The sequence below is a fragment of the Panthera uncia genome, chromosome C2 (genome assembly GCF_023721935.1).
Source record: "Panthera uncia isolate 11264 chromosome C2, Puncia_PCG_1.0, whole genome shotgun sequence".
Classification (NCBI taxonomy): Eukaryota; Metazoa; Chordata; class Mammalia; order Carnivora; family Felidae; genus Panthera; species Panthera uncia.
The window spans coordinates 106,014,753-106,037,384 of NC_064810.1; the positions used below are offsets into that span (position 1 = coordinate 106,014,753).

Here is a 22,632-nt window from a genome sequence, read left to right on the forward strand (position 1 = left end):
AAGTGATTTCATCTTTCTGTTCCCATTTACACATGTTCTTAGTTTATGAAAAGGAAGCTTGCCAGCCTGTCCTCTGGTAGAACAGAAAGTCAGGACTGTTAGCTTTAACTATGACCTTTAGAATATTTCGATAAAAGACAACTGTAATGGTGTGATTGCTTGGGACATTTATGTATCTATTTATTTTTATTTTCTTTTGAGAGAGAGACAGCACACGTGAGTGCCTGCGGGAGGGGCAGAGGGAGAATCTTAAGGATGCTCCATGCCCCGTGCAGAGTCTGACCTGGGGATCGATCTTACAACCACGAGATCATGACCTGAGCCAAAATCAAGAGTCGAATGCTTAGCCCCTGCTTGGTACATTTAATACCTAATTTCCAAAGCCTCAGTTGAACATAGGCTGTAACTGAGCAGACATCCTGAGCCTGCAGCGGTAAAACTGGCTCCTCCTGGATTTGAGAACTGGGGTCTGCAGAGCCAGATAGATTAAGCCTGGTACATATTCCTTTCTATGATGTTTTCCGTCTCCTCTGGCTTACAGAGGCCCTTAGAAAAGCGCTCAAAGAAATGATCATTCAACCAAACGTTTTACCTGTTTTGAATGAAGTCAGTCCCATGAACTTCTTTGTTTCCTCCTATTTTTCATGCAATGTCTTATCACAAGTGTTTAGGCTCTCAGAAAAATGTAAAGCTCAAATCAGGACTTGCTACACCTGAATCAGAGTTCTGTTTCAAAGTTCACCAAAATACCAATAGCGCGCGCGCGCGCACACACACACACACACACACACACACACACACACACACTGGGTTTTTTAAAAACTACAGTCTGCCCTCTGGAGACTCATTTCCATGTGGCCCTTCAGAAACACCTGAATTTTTTTTTTTATAACTTTAAGGGCTTTGGCTTGAGTTTTCTATGTACTTTTGACTAACTTATTTTCCGCCATAGATACAGACTCTATGAGATCATTGGTCTATGATTTTTTCACTATATTTCTTAATTTATATTTATAGGTAATTTCTTTCAAAAACAAATAGTGAATAATTATTTACCATAAAGCACATTCTTAAAAAGACTAAGGTCAGACTATCTCTGATAATGAACCTCCAGAGTCTTTCAAAGACAAGTAAATGACAACAAGATCAGAGCCATAAATTAAGCAAGTGCCAAATTTCCTTTGACTTATGGTAATCGAAGACCACCCTCACCACCCAAATCATATCATTAGGGAGAATCAGAAAAACTCGGGCATCTATAGCCTTCAATATCTTTGAAATACAGTAAAAGGAGGCAGAATTGCCACTACCTTTAATTCATTCACTACCATCCCCTCCGTGGTCCCCACACTCTCGTTCAACAGGGGCCAAGAAATCCTTCCAATGCTTTCTTGGTGCCTGCTCACCACTTTGAATCCCACATCACCAGGCCCCAATGTTGTAGTTGCTTAGCCACCCCTGGTCATTCTCTCTTAGGCTCTGAAAATTTTAGCTCTGGCTCAGTGTCCCTCTCTTCAATATTAATTTTGTCATACTTTAGAGTGATTTCAGGGACTCCAAAGATAATCCTTCCCTGTGCCTTTATCTCTCGGTTTCTTGACCTCCTCCTCTCCACCGATCTTGTCTTCAACACAACCTCAGCCACCCTCTGCCCATGGACACACCTTAGACTTGTTACTACCCCAACTGAATGTCCCAAACCTCAGTTTCAAGCATCCTCCTTTCTAACTGCCACTTTCTATCCTTCAAACTTACTGTCTCTACTGCTCTTATTCCAACAATGCTCTGGTCCTTCTGTTTGTACAATTCATCAATCCTACCCATTTTCTATTGTCCTGCCATCTCCTCATTTACTTGTGGATCATATCCCTGGATTTAGTCCTCATTTTCCTCTCTGCTCAGTTTAAACTCTGAGGTCCACCATTATAATCACCCCTTTCCATAAACTCTCAGCTTCTTGGCTTCTCTTTTTCATCATATGCCCTTGAAAAACCCCATCTGAACAGCTGAGTGTGGCTGCAGGAAAAACACCCAGCCACAGAGATGGTCTCATTTCTAATTTATTAGCATGAATCTCAAGCAGATCCTTAATGCCATCCAGCCACTCTGACGTATCCCTCGGTCCATACACCCTTCTGCTCTCCTGGATGTCCTCTTTCTCACCCAACTTTCAACACCTGCTTCCCATCATCACTAACAGCCGATGACCCTTGCTCCTGATTTGCACTGAGAATATAGAAGCAACAAAAGAACGTCTACGAGATACCGCCAACCCACCTAGCAGCTCCAAAGCCCATGTACTCTGCCTGCTTTCAAGTTACTCTCTTCTTGTGTCTTCAAGAAATCATTCTAGGTATTTTTCTCTCCTCTCCTACATTATTTTTTTTTTCCTTCTCAAAAGGATTTCCTTCTCAGCGTACAAATACGCTGTCATTTCTTCCATGTGTAAGAGCACTCTCTCTGACTGTGCCCGCCTATCCGTCTGCCTCTCCATTCTCTGCTTCCTTTTATAGACAGAGTCATGAAAAGCGTATCCACCAGCTATTTACTTCCCATGCCCTCTTCAATCATGCATGAGCTCTCCACCTCCCCAAACTGATCTTTTCAAAGTCATCAGTGACCGCCTTGCTGCTGTATGATTAATTCTTGGACCTCATCTTTCTTGACCTGTGAGCAGCATTTGATAGGGTTGGTCACTCCATCCTCCTTTAAGTAATTTCTTCAGCTGCATTCCAGGACTCTGCATTCTCCTGGGTCTCTGCCTACTGCCCTGACTGCTTCTTTTCAGTTTTCTTGATTGGCTTTTGCTCATTTTCCTGATTTCTTAATGTTGGATTCCCCAGGTCTCGGACCCCGTGCTCTTGTGTTTCATCTATACTCAGTCCCATGTGTCCTCATCTAGTCTTAAGGCTTAAACAGCATCCGCACGTTGATGACTTTCAAGTCATGTACGTGACCCACGCCTCTTCTCTAAAGTCCAGATTCATACACCCATTTACCTATTTGACCTTTTTGTCTTGGATATCTAACAGGTATCAGAAACAATACAACCAAATCAATCTCCCTTCTCCCCCTCTCTAAATCTTTCCTCCTTCCTTCTCCCACATTTCATTTGCTGGTAGCTGCATCCTTTCCGCTGTTCAAGCAAACCCTCCCACCCCCATCATCTTTGCCTCTCCTCCTTTGTCCTCCACTCCACAAAGAATCAAACAAAGAATCTGCCAGCCTCTACCTTCAAAGCAGAGCCGTAATCTGATCACTTGTCGGCACCTCCTCAGCTGCCATCATGGTCTAGACCCTCTTAGGTTACAAGGATAGTTCTCATGGTGTCAAAAGGTCCAAACACCAGGGCTGCTTTTTCTCATATGTGGGAGAAATCAGGAAGCCTTATTCCCTCCCCAAGTCTCATACTCACATTTCACCATTTCAGACTCATTCTCATGCTGTTACCATTGCCATCTCTAACTTAGTCTTGTTTAGATATTAACATTTTCTGGGAGGAATAATATATGTATTTACATATATATATTATTTATATATATTGCCCCAGAGTATTTAAGGTACATTATAAAAGTACACAAAGTACGTAACAATAGAAAAAAATAAGCGAGTAAATCAGGCAAAGGGAAAAGAAGGATAGAAAAAAAAAATCCAGATGAAGCTACAGGCGGGTGAGCGTACAAATGCATACAATGAGGTTCTTCACCTTTGCTGAACGTGAGTAACAGGGAAGTTTCTTCCACTAAGGTGTACTTTTATTATCAGATTTGTTTCTGTTTGATGGGCCCCATATGGCATCATGAGCACAGTGGCTCTTTGGGCCTAGAGAGGGAGAGGGCTGTGTTGGGCAGGAAAGGCTCAGAGGAGAAGGGGAGCAACGTTAGTCAGGAAGTCTCTCCTTACCTGAGACCGGGTCTCAACATAATCCTAGTCACTCCTTTAGTGTTCTCCCCAGTCTCCCACCTCCCGGGCCATCCCCACAGGATACCCCCGGTACTTACCAAGACCCAAGCAAGAAACTCTGAGTCCTGATTTTCCAAGATTCCTAGAATAAAAATAAAGCAACACATGGTCATGACTTTGTCAGGTGAACTATTCACATTTAACTAGGAATACTGTATCTCCCTTTGGACATTGTTTTTGACTAGAGTTGTGGTAAAGACAGAACTGCAGGTGGTTTGTGGTCCTGGGAAGAGTCTTTTGTCTCCATCTGGGTGCTGGGAGGCTCAAAATGTGCTCAGGCTCAGCACAAGATGAAAATGTCCCCCGCTAAATGCAGCTTTTCAGGCCTGAATGATCTTCTTTACCCATTTGTTTACAAATCTATTTTCTCTCTCTCCTTCTAGAATGTGAGTTCCTTGAGGGCAAAATTTGTATTTTATTCACCATCCAGTCATTTATTATTCATTTTCATTTATCACCAGAACCTGACACACAGCATACTCTTAATAAATATTTTGTTGGCTGAGTAACCAACAAACTGATTTCTAAAACAGAATATTATTACTAATGGTTGGGAATTATTAGAAGAATAAATTCAAAATGATCCTTTAGGCTATTTAAACTAACTTACAGATATCTCTTGACCTTTGATGGGGTTATGTCCTGAGAAACCCAACCTAAATTGAAAATATCATAAGTTGAAAACGCATGGAATTCACCTAACCCAGCAGACATCATAGCTTAGCCTAGCCTATCTTAAACATTTATAGAACACTTATGTTAGCCTATAATTGAGCAAAATCATCTAACGCAAAGTCTATTTTATAATAAAGTGTTGAGTATCTCATGTAACTTATTGACTACTGTACAGGGAGGAGGAGGAGGAAGGAAGGAGGAAGAGGAAAAAGGAAGAAGAGGAGGAGGAGAAAGAGAAAGAGAAAGAGGAAGAAGGAGGAGGAGAAGAAGGAGGAGAAGAGAAAGGAAGAGGAGGAGAGGAGGGGGAGGAGGAGGAAGAGGAGGAGAAGGAAGAGGAAAAGGAGGAAGAAGAAGAAGGAGGAGGAGGAAGAGGAGGAGGAGGGTTGGACGGGTCTACAATGGTTGCAAGTATATTGGCTATTTACCTTCTTGATTGCAGGACTGCCCAGGAGCTGCAGCCTCCTGCCCAGTATCATGAGACAGTATCCTAACATGTATTTCTAGCCTGGGAAAAGGTCCAAATTCAAAGTCAGAAGTATGGTTTCTATTGAATGCACATGCCTTTCACACCATCACAAAATCAAAAAAAACCTTAAGTCAAACCATCATAAGTTGGGGGAGCCTCTCATGTCTTTATGAAAGGCTCCATAAAATTGCTACAAGGTCAGATAATGGGGCACCTGGGTGGCTCAGTCGGTTAAGCGTCTAACTGTTGATTTTCGCTCTGGTCATGATCTCTCAGTTCACGGGATTGAGCCCTGCATCAGGCTTTGCGCTGACAATGCAGAGCCTGCTTGGGATTCTCTCTCTCCCTCTCTCTCTCCCTCCCCCTCTCTCTCCTCCTCCCCTTGCTTGTGCTCCTTCTCTCACAAAATAAACAAACACTAAAAAAAACCCTTTTTTTTTAAAGATCAGATAGTCCTTTTTAAGTGATTATTTTTTCCTTCATCAATCCCTTTGATTTTCATCCCTAAAAGCTTATCAAAAAGAGGGGATATATTTTCACTCTCTAAATAGAGAACTAAGCACTCTAGTCTTCATTGTAAGGTATCCCGTGGAGACCCACACCCATCCCATCTTCCTGCCATTCTGCCAAACAGCTGTCATAGAAGAGATCAAATTCTCAGAGAATGCCTCATAGAACCTTGTAGGGGTCTAATGTGAAGAGGTGAAGCTTAAATAATTGATCGTGGTAAAGTGCACCCCTTACTCTCTGATCAGATGCTCTCAGGAGAACACAATCCCCCAGCCCCTGCCCATTTCTACCCCAAACAAGATAGTACAGACTTTTCCAACTGCCACATAGCTCAGTTCTTCTAAGTGCTCTCTTGATTCTTCCACAGTTTGGCTTCTTTAGAGGCAGTAACTAGTGCTCTCATTTTTGCCTCATTTCTTTCCTCTGTTTATTATTCCTGTCTATAAAATGCTGCCTAAGCAACACATTGAGTTTCATAGCATAGTCCAAAGTGCATTATGCTGCAAGGAGTTGAAAGACCTGGGTCTGTGACCTATTGTTGAAATTAGCCAGGTAACCTCTGGGGTTCAATTTCTTCACTGGTAAAATGAAATATTAATGCCTGGGCCATTCATCTAGCATCACGTCTGTGGGATCGGAATGTGATGATGCGTGCTAAGGTGTTGCAGAGCAGACAAATGCAAAGCATAATTATTTTTGGTGTTTTCGGACTCTGCGCCCCCTCTCACAGACCTAGTGCTACGTTTTCCCATTTGAAGTGGGTGAATCCACCTGGAAGGAAACTATTGCATAAACGAGTGTGTGAAAAACACTTTGAACACCTGAATAGGAGAAAAATAACTGAACTTCTCCCATGAAAATAGTTTGCGTAAGAAATGATCCTTTGAGTAGTTTCTCAGAGAACCACAGGATATAAAATCAGAAGATTTTTCTTTTAGTCTAAAAGTCTGATTTTAAAAGATAGAAATATAGAACCAAAGCTCTATAGTAGGGAGAATAAAAAAGACTACACCAAGACAAAAAAGTGTATATATATACATATATGCATATGTATATATATGTGAAATAAATATTAAAAAATAAAATCATAAAAAATTTTAAAAAACATAAGTGCAGTCAACCCTTGAACAACACAGATTTGAACTGCATGGGTCCATCATACGTGGATTTTTTTTTTTAAGTAAATACAGTACAGTACTACAAATATATTTTCTCTTCCTTATGATTTTCATAATAACATTTTCTCCTCTCTAGCTCACCTTACTGTAAAGATACAGTATATCATACAAAAATATACAAAATATGTGTTGACTGCTTATGTTATCAGTAAGGCTTCCAGTCAACAATAGGCCATTAGCAGTTGGGGTTTTGGGGACTCAGAAATTATACACAGACTTTCAACTGCGCAGGGGGTCTGTGCTCCTAACCTTCACATCGTTCAAGTGTCAGCTCTATGTGTGTAACCAACAGTCTTCCAGGTGGAGATATTCAATACTGACGCCTCAGGAAGAACTTACTGAGAGGTCACCACATTCCAAGTGATGTGCAGCTCACGGAGATACAGAGGGGAACCCATTCTGGCTTTCTACCTCCAGGGAGCTCTCTATCCTCTACCTTTTCCGAGGGGCACAGAAAAATATCCACGTAACTACCATATAGTGAGGTATGTCCTCCCTGGATGTCTTTGGAAGAATACGAAAGGGCTATCTCAGACCTGTATTCACGTAACTATGTCGGTGTCATGGGGAAAAAAAAATCTCAGTAAGAATTTCCACCTAATTTTAATCTTTCCATGATTCAGAGGACAAAAGGGAGTGCAGAAAACTGTGCAGAGCAAGACACTGTTGTGACAAAATCAAAGAGGACAAGGTCCTGTCACTGGGTACTTACTGAACAACATCCCAGCACCAAGGTGGGGAGACCTGACCTATTTTCCTTATGACAGTGACTTAGGAAGATAATGATCACTCTGCTATGGGTTTGGAAGACCAAACCTGAGAAACGAGAATTGTCAGCAAAAAACAAGTACTAAATGTGGCCCATTTTCTTGCCATTGATGTTTAAACACCCAGGCCAGCTTTTCCGGAATGAAGGCCTTAGAATATTTTGCGCTATGTGAAAAGTTCCATTACAAATGTGGATCCAGAGGTGACAGATCACGCATTGAGCCTTGGTGTTTTTATTTCCTTTAACTCTCTCTCAGTGTCTTTGTTCTCTACAGGGAATGGTGATGAAACTCAGGTGATTGTTTTTCAAGTGAGAGACATTTTCTGTCTCTCACGGAGCCATATCTGGTCTCTAAATCCACTGCCCTTACTGTGTCCAGGGGTGAGTCTCTGTGAGACTCCTACCTTGTAAGACATTCTTAACACGTGATGATACTTCTCGTTCTGTAGATGTAGAAGGTGGGAGGAACCAGCTCCCTCCAGTTCAGCTCACAGAATTCCGACACAATTTCCGTGATCACGGAATGGAGATGTTGCAATTGTCCACATATTCTGATCCATTTCAGCTCTGCTGGGTAACAGAAATCCAAACACTGGACCTATTTGATCTAATGAGTACAAATGATATTATCAAGGCTTGTTTGTGTGGCTATCACACCAGATGATGGTCAGGTTTACATACCGCGCTAGGCTGTAACAGATGCCACGGAATGTTCTTCACCCCACGTACGGAGTTTTCATAACTACTTCGTGATCTTGCAGGACTTTATGCAACAGAACAGCTTTACAGAATTTCATTTTATTTTCTAGTTCCTCAGCGTTCGCACAATTGAGGCTACATAAACATTCTGTGAACGCATCCAATTTCTAATTAGATTGAATTTCTTTCCCTTTCGATTCAAAATAGTCTCACTGCACCGGTTTACCTATTTTATCTGTGTCAGATATGCCAGAAGGAAGACTCACCGTGTCCATTTTTAGTATCTGCTCTTGTTCAACTCAAAATAAAAGCTCCTCTTTCCCAGGTGAACCTGGGCCGCTCTGCTGCTAATATTAGAAATGAATGACATCAATATGGGGGAACAGGACACTTAGCTTTGTCAGTCAAATGCTGGAAAACCCTAAATCTGAAATCAGAGCTTCAGGAAAGAGTTATCTGGAAAAGGGATACAGGTTCTTGAGAACACCACGATTGCATCTCTCTCTCTCTCTCTCTCTCTCTCTCTCTCTCTCTCTCTCTCTCTCTCTCTCTTTTCCTGTAGGCAGGACTGTCCCCTCCATGAACGCGTGCCTGAACTTATTTTAAGCCGATGGTTAGTTCTGTGACAGAAGCATTAAATATAATTCCTAGTGGCATTTTGTGAAGCATCCGTCAGCCTCTTTTTGAATTTAAAGCAATAATGGAGCAGTGAGAACTGAAATCAGGGGTCACGTAGGCACAGTATTACAAGCCACTCCCAGGCTGCAGTTCCTTTACAAATCACAGATGCCAAGGGGCGCCCGGGTGGCTTAGTTGGTTAAGCATCCGATTTCAGCTCAGGTCATGATCTCGCGGTTCATGAATTCGAGCCCTGCATAGGGCTTTGTGCTCACAGCTCAGAGCCTGGAGCCTGCTTCAGATCCTGTCTCCCTCTCTCTCTGCCCCTCCCCCATTCATGCTCTGTCTCTCTTTGTCTCTCAAAAATAAATAAATGATAAAAAAAGAAAATTTAAACCAATCACAGATGCTAAGAGGGGAAGATCAGCAGCCCACGTGTCTTGTCTTAAATTGTTCGCTCCTGAATACCCATGTGTTGGACATCATTCACAGTTGTAAACAGCTCGGCAAAGAGGAGTAGCTAGCTAAATTATGTACCTTGCGTTTGGCCAGGAAAGCAACACAACGTCGCCTGGGACACGGGGGATGACTAAAAGCACAGGAGTTTGGCTGGACCTGTTTTCATGTGCTCAGGTCATTCTGTCATCTGCTGGCTCATCTATTGGAACATCTTTCTGATCCCTGAATCACACCCTGCTGTTCTGAGGTGCCTCACCTGGAAGTTACTAGCCAAATCCAGGGGTGGGATTTTTTTTTTTTTTTTTTTTTTTTTTTAAGAAATGTACATTTAACCTTTCTTGAAAAACCCAGAGCCAAAGTAGTGTCTGTCTGTCTGTCAGTCAGCTGGTTTTGATGGTTGTACAAGCACACACATTTTGACAGTCGTGAAGGTAACTACAAATGGTAATAATACGTTCTTATGAGGGCATCGTTCATCACTGCTAGTAAGTGAGTAATGACTCATTTGGAAACCACCAGGCACAAAATTGATGTAGCCATGCATTTTGATGACAGACATTGTCATGCAGCGGAATGAAACTGTGTTTCATTCCTACTTTCACTTAAGTAGCAACAAAGTAGAATGGGATTCTATCAGATGCTTTGATTTAATGGTTTCAGTCTTTTGTCAGTTGTAAATTCCAGCTAGATTCTCATTTTCACTGAATATACAAAATCATCTGCTGACCTACAGATTCTAGAGAAGTCTAAAGAAACATGGCAAAAAGAGACTTCCCTATACTTAATTAATTAGTTCAGTAGTGATATACCAAGTTTCAGCTATAAACCAAGCCTTGCATTAGGGGTGGGAATGGGCTGAGTAGCAAGATAGTTGCTATTCTCATGGAGCTCACATAATAGAAGGGGAAACAGATATTCAATAGTGACTTAATAATCTGATTGTAATGCTAAATAAAAGGACACTATGCCCTAAGTATAAAATTGGGATGTTGGGAAGCTGACCTGGTCTGGATGGTTAGGAAAAGCTTTTCTAGGGAAGAAGCATTTAACCTGAGATCCAAAGGAGGAATAGAAAGTAACTTAATGGAAAGAACAGGGCTTAGCATGCTAGGCAAAGTGAACAGAATGTGCAGATGCTCAGAGGCTGGAGGAAGCATAGGTAATTGAAGAACTAAAAGAAGGACAGGGCAGTGGAAGAGGAGAGTGTCAGTGACTCCAGGGGAGTGGTGGGGTCACAGGAAGAAGATGAAACAGGGTCTTACAGGTTAGGTTAGGTTATCAATTTTAGACTTAATAGGACAGAGTTATGGAAAACTACTGGAAAACATAGAGGAAATGGGTTGAAAGGAAGGCATGAAGAGGAGCTAGGAGGCTACTTTGTTAATCCTGATGAGAAATGATGGTACCTTGAATTCCGATTGAGCAGAGATAGGAGAATGGGGGAAGTTTCCAGATATTCTTAGCAGGCAAACTCTAGAGGACTTGGTGTTTGGCTAAAGATGAGGGTGAAAGAGAAGAAGTAATGGGTCATTCTCAGATTTCCGACTTTGGCAGCTGGGTGAAGAGGGGTGCTTTTCACTGAAGTAGGGTTCATTTAGGAAATAGAAGGGTTTGACTCACCTTTGTGCATTTGGGCAAAGAGATTTGCATGAGATATCCAAGCTAGTTGCCCAGAGCTCAGAGTAAGGAGAGGGTGTTCTGGGTACAGAAGGTTAAAGGGGCCATGGGCTGGGGCCAGCTGTCAAGGGAGAGAGTGTTCAGTGAGAGAAGAGGGGCCAAGCCCAGCCCTGAGAAGCTCCACATTGTGCGTGGCAGAGAGGATGCACGCAGACAAAGGAGACCAAGAAGGAGCGGCAGAGATGTAGAATGGGAAAGTGTTGGTGGAGAAGCCAAAGGTGGAGGTGGTTGCAGTGGGGCGTGAGTGACCAGCAGTGTTGAAGGCTGCAGAGCGATCCAGACCCGGGAGGAGGGAGAAATGCCCTTTCCTGTTCAGCCCTGCGGGGACTGTTGGGACTCCCGCAGCAGTCATCCTGGGGGCCCGAGAATGGGAGGCGTGGAACCATGCTCACCAGCCGCGGGTGACCTTGTGCAGGGTACTTAGCCTTTTGAAGCCTCTCTCCTCAGTCATATGTGCAGATATTAATAGCCCACTACTTTTTTGTTTTTGATGATTAAGTGAGAAAATATAAATGCAGCACCAATGCCAGCATGTTTCAGTGTTCAATAAATGTTAGTTGCTCTCTGCCCTTATTTCCTAGGAAAAAATGGTGCCTTAAACACGAACCCCGGTCGGGTTCTGGTTCTGGTGCCGAAGCTGGTAGGAGGTCACTTCTGTGACTTGCAAGGCCAGCTTCGCTTCCCCGACCTTAGGATCCTCTTTGTGCTTAGACATTGTGCTTAGACACTGCAACCATCCCGAATCTATTATGTGCAAATTGGGAGTCATTTTGCTAGAATCGTTAGAAAAGTGGGAAGCAGGGGATAAAGATAGATAAAGGAGACAAAGGAGAAGGTGGCACTTTGTTGGCAAAGGCAGTTTGGGGATGTCAGGTGGGTCTGAGGAATTTTGAACAGTTCTTCTGGGATCACCAGGAGGGATGAGATGGAGATATGACATAAGGTTGTACGGATAGGGCTATACACACTTGGGTGTTCTGCAGGGGTGTGGCGGGGACTGAGAAACGGTTGCCCAGGTCTAGTTATTGCTTAAATAAAAGTTATTCTGCTTTTACTATCTCAAGGAACCCAAGACATCAGAATAGCTGGAAATCAAGAACTCAGATTTTCAAATCAGAAGAATCTAGGACCTTTATCTGAGGGGCACATAATTTGGAGGTTCAAGAACTTGGAATGGAAAAGATACATTTTTGTTTTTCACCACCTTCTTACTGAAACTTAGCATCTCCTGCAATTATGAATATAGGCAAGAAACCATAGAAGTACCTATGTTACTGGTGACTGTGCCAACAGAAATTATAGGCATTTTTCTGTCATCATCACAGTTACTTCAGAGAGCTCAAAAAATTACACTCCTCATCCCTGGAAATGGTGGTATTCCACCTGCCCCTAGAGCTGGTTATTTAATATACTAATAAAGAAATGTTTTACTAGGTTAGAAATTTGGATTTTAGGTATTTTGAACTGTATTTCAATTTAATTGGAATCCTGTGTATTTTAGGTTATATACTTAACAGCTATTTTTCTGAGGAGTCTGTAGGCTTCACCAGATTGCTAGAGGGAGGGGTCTATGCATCAAGAATCTTGGATACAGATTAAAGATAAAGGTTGTTTAAAAATGCCTTTGGGCATTCATCTGCCACAAAGCAATGTGGGTTTGCAAGCATCTCTTTCAAACTGGGAGGGAAGACATTCCTGAAAAATATTTGAAAGCAAAATTAAATATGCAAAACCCCACTGCTACTATTTAAAAATGTGTGTAATGTTGTTGAAACTGTTAATGTTCTGGTATCTCTATTAGTTTCATTTTAGTAAGTTAAAAAAGATTTCTTAGGCCCTTACTGGATTTACTTCCAAAATCAGGCCCACTGCTTGCGTTATCTCTGCTTGGACAAAAATCCTGGTCTCTGAGTTCTTACATTACAGGCTTCATCCACCCACCTGCGAGGTGGAAAAGCCATGTTTACCCTCTGAGGAAGAGGAGAGAGGAGAGGATTTGCCAGTCTTGGGGCTCTGGGGCCTTAGCAACAAGTGGCTTGTCTCATGCACAATATTTCTTGTATAAAACACTTCACTTTAATGTGATTTATTCATTCAACAATTTCATATTCCATTTCATATTTTTGTGTTTGTTTTAATATAAAAGTATGTTTCCTCCCTAAATCTTCAAGCAAGTCTGTTGTCTCAGAGATGCCCCATGTTGGTCCCATGGCTTTACTGGGTGCCCCTGGGCATTCTCTGCTGTCCCAGTTTGAAAGGCCTGGCTAGAAAGAGACTCAAACCTTTTTCTCACATCACTTTGGAGAGATTTGAAGGAACAGATCAAGAAATAAAGCACTAACTATCTGAGCGAGATGGAGAGGACAATGAAGGTGGGATAGAGGGAGGAAGGAAGCTGGGTGAAGAAAGCAGGCCCTCCAAAGGGAAGAACCCTCTTTGCCCCTTCTAAATTTCATTCAAGATCACATCTCTCCTCATGACAGCATGGTCACACTTTCTTATATATCATACACATACTGGCCATTTTCAAAGCTAAGAAGAGAAAAATCGAAAGGTTTCAAAGTTTTCTTCACCCAAATGGTGATGATTTCTTTTCAAAGAAATTCCACACGGTGAAGCAAAGGTAAAGCTTTCCCTGGCATCTGCTTTGTAACGAGGGCTATGATTAGTTTCCACTGTAATGAGCCATGCACCTTTCAAACGCAAAATGTAACAAGAAAGCACCTGCAGTAGGAGCTCCAAGCTCCACAGCCTTTCAGTTCCATTTACTGTGGGTAAATCCATTGCTTTCTGGAGAGAAAGCAAAGTCAGCAATATGATGGAGACGGAGGCATGAACCGGACTGGGGGGCCGGTTGATATTTAGATATGCACTTTAATCAAAAGTAAATGCTTTCAGCCGTAAGGCATCGGTTTGCCTTTCAGTTTCCTTGACAGAGGAATGGAAAATTAATGCCTGTTTTCTCTGTGCGTTCACGTCTTTCATATCTGTTGCCAGGGTGCCATATATCACAGCGCGTATTATACTTCATTCTGCACAAGGTTGTTGCTCCTTCCAGACGGAGCTCTGTGAGGCTCGGGACTGTGTCTAATGCATCTGCTCTTTCCAACACGCAGCACAGGGCTGGGTGCAGAGTAGGTGTTCGGCGATGCTCACGGTGGGTGCTCTGATGCCAGTGTTGGCTGCGGCTGAAGACTGCATTGTCACTTGCTTGTTTTGCTCTTGTTGGCTAGGGACGCTCTGTGGTTTACTGGAAAACACCAGCCAGCACAGTGCAGTGGTGGAGTATGACACAGAGCACAAGTGCCTCTGCCACGTCCTACGGGTGAAGCCCTGGGAAAGTTACGGAATCTCTCCGTGCCCCATCTGTTCCTGGTGATAATAATAGCAACTACCTCCCAGGGTTGTCGTGAGGATTAAAGCATTTAAGGCAGTGCTTGGCACATCGTGGTAGATGCTGTCTAAGTGCAAGCTGTTATCACACAGACACAGGTTGGAATTCAAGCTGTGGTCCTGGGCATCTCGTTTCACCTCGTACAGGTTCCCTCTTCCATAAAATGAGTTTCTCCGCTCTCCCTGAGGAGAGGGACACAGTGGACGTTGAGGCCTCTCACTCTTTTTTTTCCAACCGATACAGGTGTTAGGGCTGCTTCTCCTAATCTCACAAGAGGCCGGAGCTTAGGAACCTGCTTAGCAGGATGCTTTCTGTCCCGACCCATACCTTTCCTCTTCTGCCCCTTGCCCTTCTGCTAAATCCTGCCCTCTGGCATTTACAGCCTCAGAGCCTGGGGGGGGGGGGGGGCTAAAGGAGGAGTCACGACCAGGGTCTACTTCTATGCTCAGTCTTAATCTTACTCTTTCTTCCAGCCAGCTCAGCATTTTAAACCACCTACATCCCGACTTCTCCATAGCTACTACCAGGGCAGACCCTTGTGCCCAAAGGCTCCCTACCTGCTCTTTGGCCTCTAGGTTCTCTGCTGTTCTTTGATCAGCCTTACCACCTTCTTATTTGTATGCAGTAACTATTGTTCATGTCCTATCACCTTTCCTCAGTTACAAACTACTCAATAGGATCCAAGCCTGATCTGTGTTTGACTTTATAACAAAACATGTTGCGCTATGAGGTACAAGTAAATATTTCACTGACTAAATGAATGTTCAAATGACTAAGTCTGAGGAGCCTTTCTTACCTCCTTGATGCGAACTTCCAGAGTTAGATATTATTTTAGTCCTAATTGTTTTGTGTTTAGATTGACCATAAAGATTCAAGTGGCCTACTAAACATCATCGTGCGATAAGGCATTAAAAAGAAACAAAAGGCATGCATATTAGAAAGGAGTAACTAAAACTCTCATTGCAGACCACATGATTGTCTATGTAGAAAAATCCCAAATAATTTACGAAAAGGCTCCTAGAACTAATAAGTGAATTTAGCTAGTTTGAGGATATAAGGTCAATATATAAAAGTCAAGTGTATTCCTAGCAATAAATGACTGGAATTTGAGATTTAAAAAAAAACAAAAAAAACAAAAAAACACTACTTGCAATAGCAGCCCAAAACTGAAATATTTGTTTACAAATCTATAAAAACATGGTCAGTATCTATATGCTGAAAATGACAAAACACTGAAGAAATGAGAAGACCTAACTAAATGGAGAGATACTCCAAGTTGATGGCTTGCAAGACAATATTGCGAAGATGTCAATTTCTGTCAATTTGGTGTTTGAAGTAAATATAATCCTAATTCCTATCCTAGCAATTTGTTTTATAGACATCAAGGTGATTCTTAAATATATATGGTAAGGTGAAGAAAACGGAATTATGCAAAACAATTTTTTTTTTTTTAATTTGAGAGAGAGAGAGAGAGGGAGTAGGGGAGAGGGGCAGAGGGGGAGAGAGAGAGAGAGAGAGAGAGAGAGAGAGAGAGAGAACGAACGAACCCCAAGCAGGCTCCACACTCAGCTCAGAGCCCAACTCGGGGCTCAATCCCACGTCCCTGTGTTCATGACCTGAGCCGATTTTAAGGGTTGGACACCCAACCGACTGAGCCACCCAGGCGCTCCTCGAAACAATTTTATTTTATTTTATTTTTTTATTTTTTTTTAACGTTTTTATTTATTTTTGAGACAGAGAGAGACAGAGCATGAACGGGGGAGGGTCAGAGAGAGAGGGAGACACAGAATCAGAAGCAGGCTCCAGGCTCTGAGCCATCAGCCCAGAGCCCGACGCGGGGCTCGAACTCACGGACCGCGAGATCATGACCTGAGCTGAAGTCGGCCGCCCAACCGACTGAGCCACCCAGGCGCCCCAATCCTCGAAACAATTTTAAAAAGAAGACCAAAGTTGGAATGACTCACAGTACCTGATTTCAAGATTTTACATAAAGCTAGAGTAATCAAAGTGGTGCGGTATTGTTAAAAGGAACGAAGCACATAAAAATGGAACAGAATAGACGGTAAGTGGAGCAGAATAAACAGGCCAGAAATAGCCCCATGAGTATAGTCAACTGATTTTTGACAAAGGTGCAAAGATAATTCATTGGAGAAAGGATAGTCCTTGCAAGAAATAAGGCTAGAACAATTGTTATATGGAAGAAAATGAATAAGGTTACAAGCCTCACACCTTATACCAAAATTAAAATGGACCATACATCTAAGTGTAAAACAAAACCACAAAACTTTTAGGAGAAAAAAAAATGAGAAAAATCTCTGAGACTTTAGGTTTGGCAAGAGTTTTTAGATGTAGTACCAAAAGGATGATCCATTAAAAACACTGAAAAGTTGGGCTTTACAAAAATGTAAAAGTCTTGCTCCATGAAAGGAACCAGTGGGAAAAATGAAAAGACAAACTGCACTGCAAAAACCCACTAAAAGATGGCCAGCGTACTGAACAGCACTTCACCAAAGAAGATATTTGGATGGCAAACAAGCACATGAAAAAATGCTTGGCATCATTGGACACTGGGGAAATACAAATTAAAACCATAATGAGATACCACTACATGCTTGTTCGAATGTATAAGATAAAAACAAAACCAAAAGCAAACACAATGCCGAGTATTGGCGAAGATGCATTGCTGGTGGAAATGCGAAATGAGACAGCCCTCTTAATCATTTTGAGAGTTTCTTACAAAGTTAAATATACCCATACCGAATGACTCCACAATTCCACTCCTAGGTATCTACCCAGGTGAACCGAAAACTTATGTTCACACAAACAGCTAGAGGCAAATGTTTATAGCAGCTTTATTCATAATCACCCCAAAGTGGAAACCACCCAGATACCCGTCAACTGATGAATGGATAAAACAAGTAGGGAACGTTCACACAGTGGAATATTATTCAACAATAAAAAGAAATGAAGTTTTGATTCATGATTCACACGATAACATGAATGCATTTTAGATGTATTTTGCTAAGTGAAAGAAGCTAGGCTTCCAAAGCTACGTATTGTCTGAGTCTACTTATATAACATTCTGGAAAAGACTATAAGGACAGAAAACATGAATAATTACTAGGGGTTGGAGGTGAGCGAAGAGGACTGCAAAGAGGCGGTATGAGGGAATTGTGGGGGGGGGGGGGGGGGTTTTAAAAATTTTTTTTTTTTTACACTGGGGGGGCCTGACTGAAATTAAAAAAAACAACAAAACGGGGAAAAAAAAAAAAGAAATTTTGCCCCCAGAAAATTAAAAAAAAAAAAAAAAAAATCTACCAGGCTGTCAGAGGAACCCAAGACGACATGCACACTGTGAGAAACAAATATAACTGTATGGACAAAAAAAAACCTGACTTCACTAACTTCAGAAGAGTCTTTTGACTGGAGACCATAAGGCTAAGAATAAAAAGAACTGTACCCAAACACTGAACTCTAGTCGCCAAATTTGTTTCTCTCGGGGGTAAGAGTAATTCTGAAGTTACAGCTGACAAACAAGAAATTTAGTGAGTGAACAGTAGACTCAGAAATGGAACAAAAACAGGAGAAAATTGAGGACCCCTTGAGGCCAACATCCCTGTATCATTTAATTTCATTTTATCTGTAAATACCCTCATATCGCCAGAACATTGGTTTCTGTTTGTTTGTTTGCTTTTTTTACTTTCTAATTCAGCAAATGTTTACTCAGAAGCTGCAAGGATGCATCAAGAGTTAGTAACTGACAAGCAACTAACAAGAGTTAGATGAGGATAAATGAAGGCTCTTTCTCTTTGGAATCATAGACAAGGGCGCCTGGGTGGCTCAGTTGGTGGAGTGTTAGTCTCTTCATCTCAGCTCAGGTCCTGATCCCGGGCTGTGGGATCAAGTCACACTTCAGGCTCTGTGCACTGAGCCTGCAGCCTACTTAAGATTCTCTCCCCTGCTCATGCTCTTTCTCTAAAATAGATAGCTAGATAATTCGGTAGCTAGACAGATAGAATAACAGATAAAACAAAAAACAAAAAACAAAAAAACCTATCCTGGTGGCTGTGAAAATGGAATGCAGTTGGCCCAGGGATGGGAGCCAGGACTTACAAGGCTATTCACAACCAGCTTCACTGCTCTCTATCCTACTCATAGGATAGCCGTTATAAATGGCTAATGATTGGTCAGGCTAAAGTTCTGGTTTCAGTTCATCTTCATTCTTCTACCTCTACTTTGGTCTTTGTATTCTTTTTGATATCTTAGTTTGCTATGTCTCCGAGTGGGGACATTGCATCTCATTTGATGGTGTCAGCCGTGCAGTAACACCAACAGGGATCTGTGCCTGTCACTCAAAGAACACCCGCCACAGCCATGAGAATTTCTCTCTGTGCCAATCCTTTCTGACTTTATTTCATACAAAGGGGAAGCTCTTTCTTACAGATCCATGAAAAGATCATGAAAGGAAGGGAGAGAAGACCACCAGTCTCTCGTGAAACTGTAAGGAATCAGATGAATACGTTCTTTAGGATCATAAAACAAAAATCTTATTGAAATCCTCTTGAAAATGGAATCAAAGCTACCTTTCCTTTGGCTTGGGTAAAGTTTTACGCATGCAAATAATTTTTAAAAATTGACTTCAGGCATTTTAAATTAATCACTGCGTGGCAGCTATGGAACTCTGTGAAATAACTTTGCCTTATGCTTTTGTGAATTAATCCATCCTAGGAAACTAAAGTAATTAATTGCAGTTGGTTAAACTCAATAGTGGTACTTCATTCAAGTCGACTGACTTAACTGGTTCTAAGCAAGATTTAGATAACAGAAATTCATAGGATAGTGCCAATATCGATGGCAAAAGTAGCTGGGGACCTGACAATTCTTTGATGTGGCCCCAAAGAAATCAGTTTCCAACACCAGAATGACCATCATATGACAAGAAGGAAAATCATTATGGAAAGTACGTGCAATGGCAGTCAAATAGCTGCTTATTTTAATAAAACTCCAATGAAGCCTAATTTTTTGACAATTCAATGTTGTCAGTTGAGGAAAGCTTTGGATCCACTTTGTACCTTCCTGGGTGTTTGACATCTATATCTTTGACTTTTAAAGTGGAAAAGCACAGGACACATGGGTGGCTCGGTTGGTTGAGCGATGGACTTCAGCTCAGGTCATGATCTCCAGGCTGGTGAGCTTGAGATCCACTGGGCTCTCTGTCGTCAGCACGGAGCCACTTGAGATCCTCTGTCCCCTCACTCTCTGCCCCTCACCCTCCTCTCAAAAATGAACAAACATCAAAATAAATAAATAAAATGGAAAAGCACAGCTAATTATATTTTTCACTTATTAGGTAAACAGAAACATGCTTTAGTTATTTTCCCTATACCTGCTCAGCTTAAATTTTTTTTTTTTTTTTTAACGTTTATTTATTTTTGAGACAGAGAGAGACAGAGCGTGAACGGGGGAGGGTCACAGAGAGGGAGACACAGAATCTGAAACAGGCTCCAGGCTCTGAGCTGTCAAGCACAGAGCCTGACACGGGGCTCGAACTCACGGACCGTGAGATCAGGACCTGAGCCGAAGTCGGCCGCTTAACCGACTGAGCCACCCAGGCGCCCCTGAACTCAGCTTAATGATAGCAAATATTTATAGGGCACCTATCACATGCCAGCTTCACGCTAGGTGCTTTTATACATAATTCAAGCATATAAAGGCCAGTAGTCTTTCCAAGTAGACCCTCTTGGGTCTGTTTCATCTGGGAGGAAATGGAAGCTGAGAGAGGCTAAATAAGGAGCCAAGGCCCCACACATCTGGCGCTGGGCAGGGCTGGGGCAGAATTCTGTCTGTCACTCGAGTGTGTGTTCTTCCGCTGCACCTCGCTGCCTTCATGTGGCCTGTCCAACTGAAATGACCCAACCATCACCTGTTTCCTAGAGGGATTATCAGCAGGACTGGGGGCTCTGCCTGGCTTGGATCATTTTTGGAGACCTAGAGAAGAGAGAAAAGGATCCTTGTTTCTGTGGCTCCTGCTAGGCATGCACACCCGCTCCTGACGTCTGTTCTGGATCCCCCACACCCTGACGGCCACTTTCCACAGTCTCCCCGTGGTGGGTGCCATGGCAGCGGTGGGGGCCTGTGAACTGCCACTCAGCTCAGGCTTCTCCCCATCAGCCTTCACATAGAGACAGCAGGGGAAGAAAACAGAAGAAAATGTACAACTCACATTGGTTCAAAATGCAACAGAACTTTGGAAAAGGGGGAAAAAAATGAAGTCATCTTCATGCTTTGCTGAGTGGAGATGGGATGACCAATGGGGCCTAAACAGACCTTATTCACAACTTGTGGGGTATGGGGACAAGGGCTTGGAAAGGGGAACAGAAAGGAAAGTTGGAAAGAGCTGAGGTTGTCTTGTCTGAAAAAGAAGACTGGACCAAGAATGATTTTTAGTGTAATTCAACCCAACAAACACTTTGGAACTACTGCAGGCCAAGGAGCTCAGGACATAAACCTGACTAAACTGGATCTCCAAAGCAGATTATTCATTTGTCCAGTAGATGTTTACTGAGCACCTACTGTCAAGGCAGGCACTCTTCCAGGCATTGAACAAAACAGATCGAGTGCCTGACCTCATAAAGCTTACGTTCTAATGGGGCAGTCCACAGCGATCAAGTGGCACAGAAATAACTTCAGTGAATAAGCTGCTTTCAAAGCATGATGCTGGAAAATGGCAGCCACTCTGAGGAGGTGACCTCTGAGCAGGGACCTGAAGGACAGGAAGGAACCAGCCTTAAAAAGATCTCGGGGAAGAATTCTAGGCAGACAGATAAGGCCCTGAGGTAGGGACACATTTAAGGAGAAGAAAGGAGGTGAGTATGGTGGAGGTGTGTGTGTGTGTGTGTGTGTGTGTGTGTGTGTGTGTGTGTGAGAGAGAGAGAGAGAGAGAGAGAGAGCGAGAACCAGAGCGAGAGCGAGAGAGAGCGCTGAGGTTAGAGAGGGATGGCAGCCAGGACTTACAAGGCTATTAGCAACCAACTTCACTGCTCTCTGTCCAGGCACAGGAGAGAGAAATGGTCCCACAATCGCTCTGGTCTGTATACTAAGAGCTATTTTATTGAAATAGAGCTGTAAACAGAGCAGACTAACCTTCCCCAGAGAACTTTTGGAAGAGGACTGAGATATGATGGATCAGGCTTCACTGGGGGCCAGGCCATGCCTCCCCTCATTGCTGAGGTTTTGGTGTTTGGAACCTACGGTTGCCTCATTGCACACCTCTGGGGACACATTTTATCCTACGTGCATAACCTCCTCTTCCCAATTGTACAGTTCAGTGGTCCTGTCTTGGGCTCCCCGCTTCCCCTCTGCATACCTCTTTCCTTTACAGTATTCTCCCTTGCCCCTTCTGGTCTCAAGTATCTTCAGTTCTCAGGCTCTGTCTCCTGTTTCTTTATCAAATTCCACACTCAGGAAAGTCTGAACAACTCTTTCTCACTAAGGTGTAAAAGACCAACAGGACAGAGTACTGCCTGGGGTACTCTATGGTCCTGAGGAATTAGGAAGAATGGCTCTTTGCATTTGCATCTGTTTGGAATGCTTTCCTCACATTTCACTCAATGTTTTCACCCAAGACCCAGCCCCAAAATTCCTTCTCAAGGAGTCTTTCTAGGGGTGAGCTAATTACTTCTTTCACAGAGCTTGCGGCTCAACTCTGCTTTTCCTGTGTTATTGTGTGTTGTCTGGATGATCTGTCTGCCCACAAGCTCATGGACTTGTTGAGGATAGATTCCATGCTTCATGAATCTGTTCCCAGGCCTTGGCATGATGATGCCAGGCTCATTGCGACTGACTGACCTAGGAGACGGGAAGGCTCTTAAGAGCTGGTTACTTTGATCACAGTAGGCTATGGTCTTCACAGAGTTAAGTTGAATTAAGACTTCTTAGAAAATCTTCCTTCCTTGATAGTCCTGCATTTACAATTTTTAGTTCTTCAATATTATAAGTATTGCTGCTTAGATTTCTACCAATTTAAGATGCATTTGTTGACAAATTCCCTCTTTTAAAATCCAAATACTCCAGGGGCGCCTGGGTGGCTCAGTCAGTTGAGCGTCCAACTTTGGCTCAGGTCATGATCTCATTGTCCGTGAGTTTGAGCCCCATGTCAGGCTCTGTGCTGACAGCTCAGACCCTGGAGCCTGCTTTGGATTCTGTGTCTCCCTCTCTCTGCCCT

The 22,632-nt window shown here is 42.8% G+C and overlaps 1 protein-coding gene across 1 annotated transcript in view; it reads right to left on the reverse strand.

Moving 5' to 3' along the window:
• The window catches only part of KCNAB1 (potassium voltage-gated channel subfamily A regulatory beta subunit 1), a 267,418-nt gene that overhangs the window by 117,067 nt on the left and 127,719 nt on the right, over positions 1–22,632 (reverse strand). Inside the window, exon 2 of the mRNA XM_049628657.1 lies at positions 4,002–4,045. Coding sequence (XP_049484614.1) covers positions 4,002–4,045 — 44 coding nt within the window. The remainder of the gene's footprint in view (positions 1–4,001; positions 4,046–22,632) is intronic.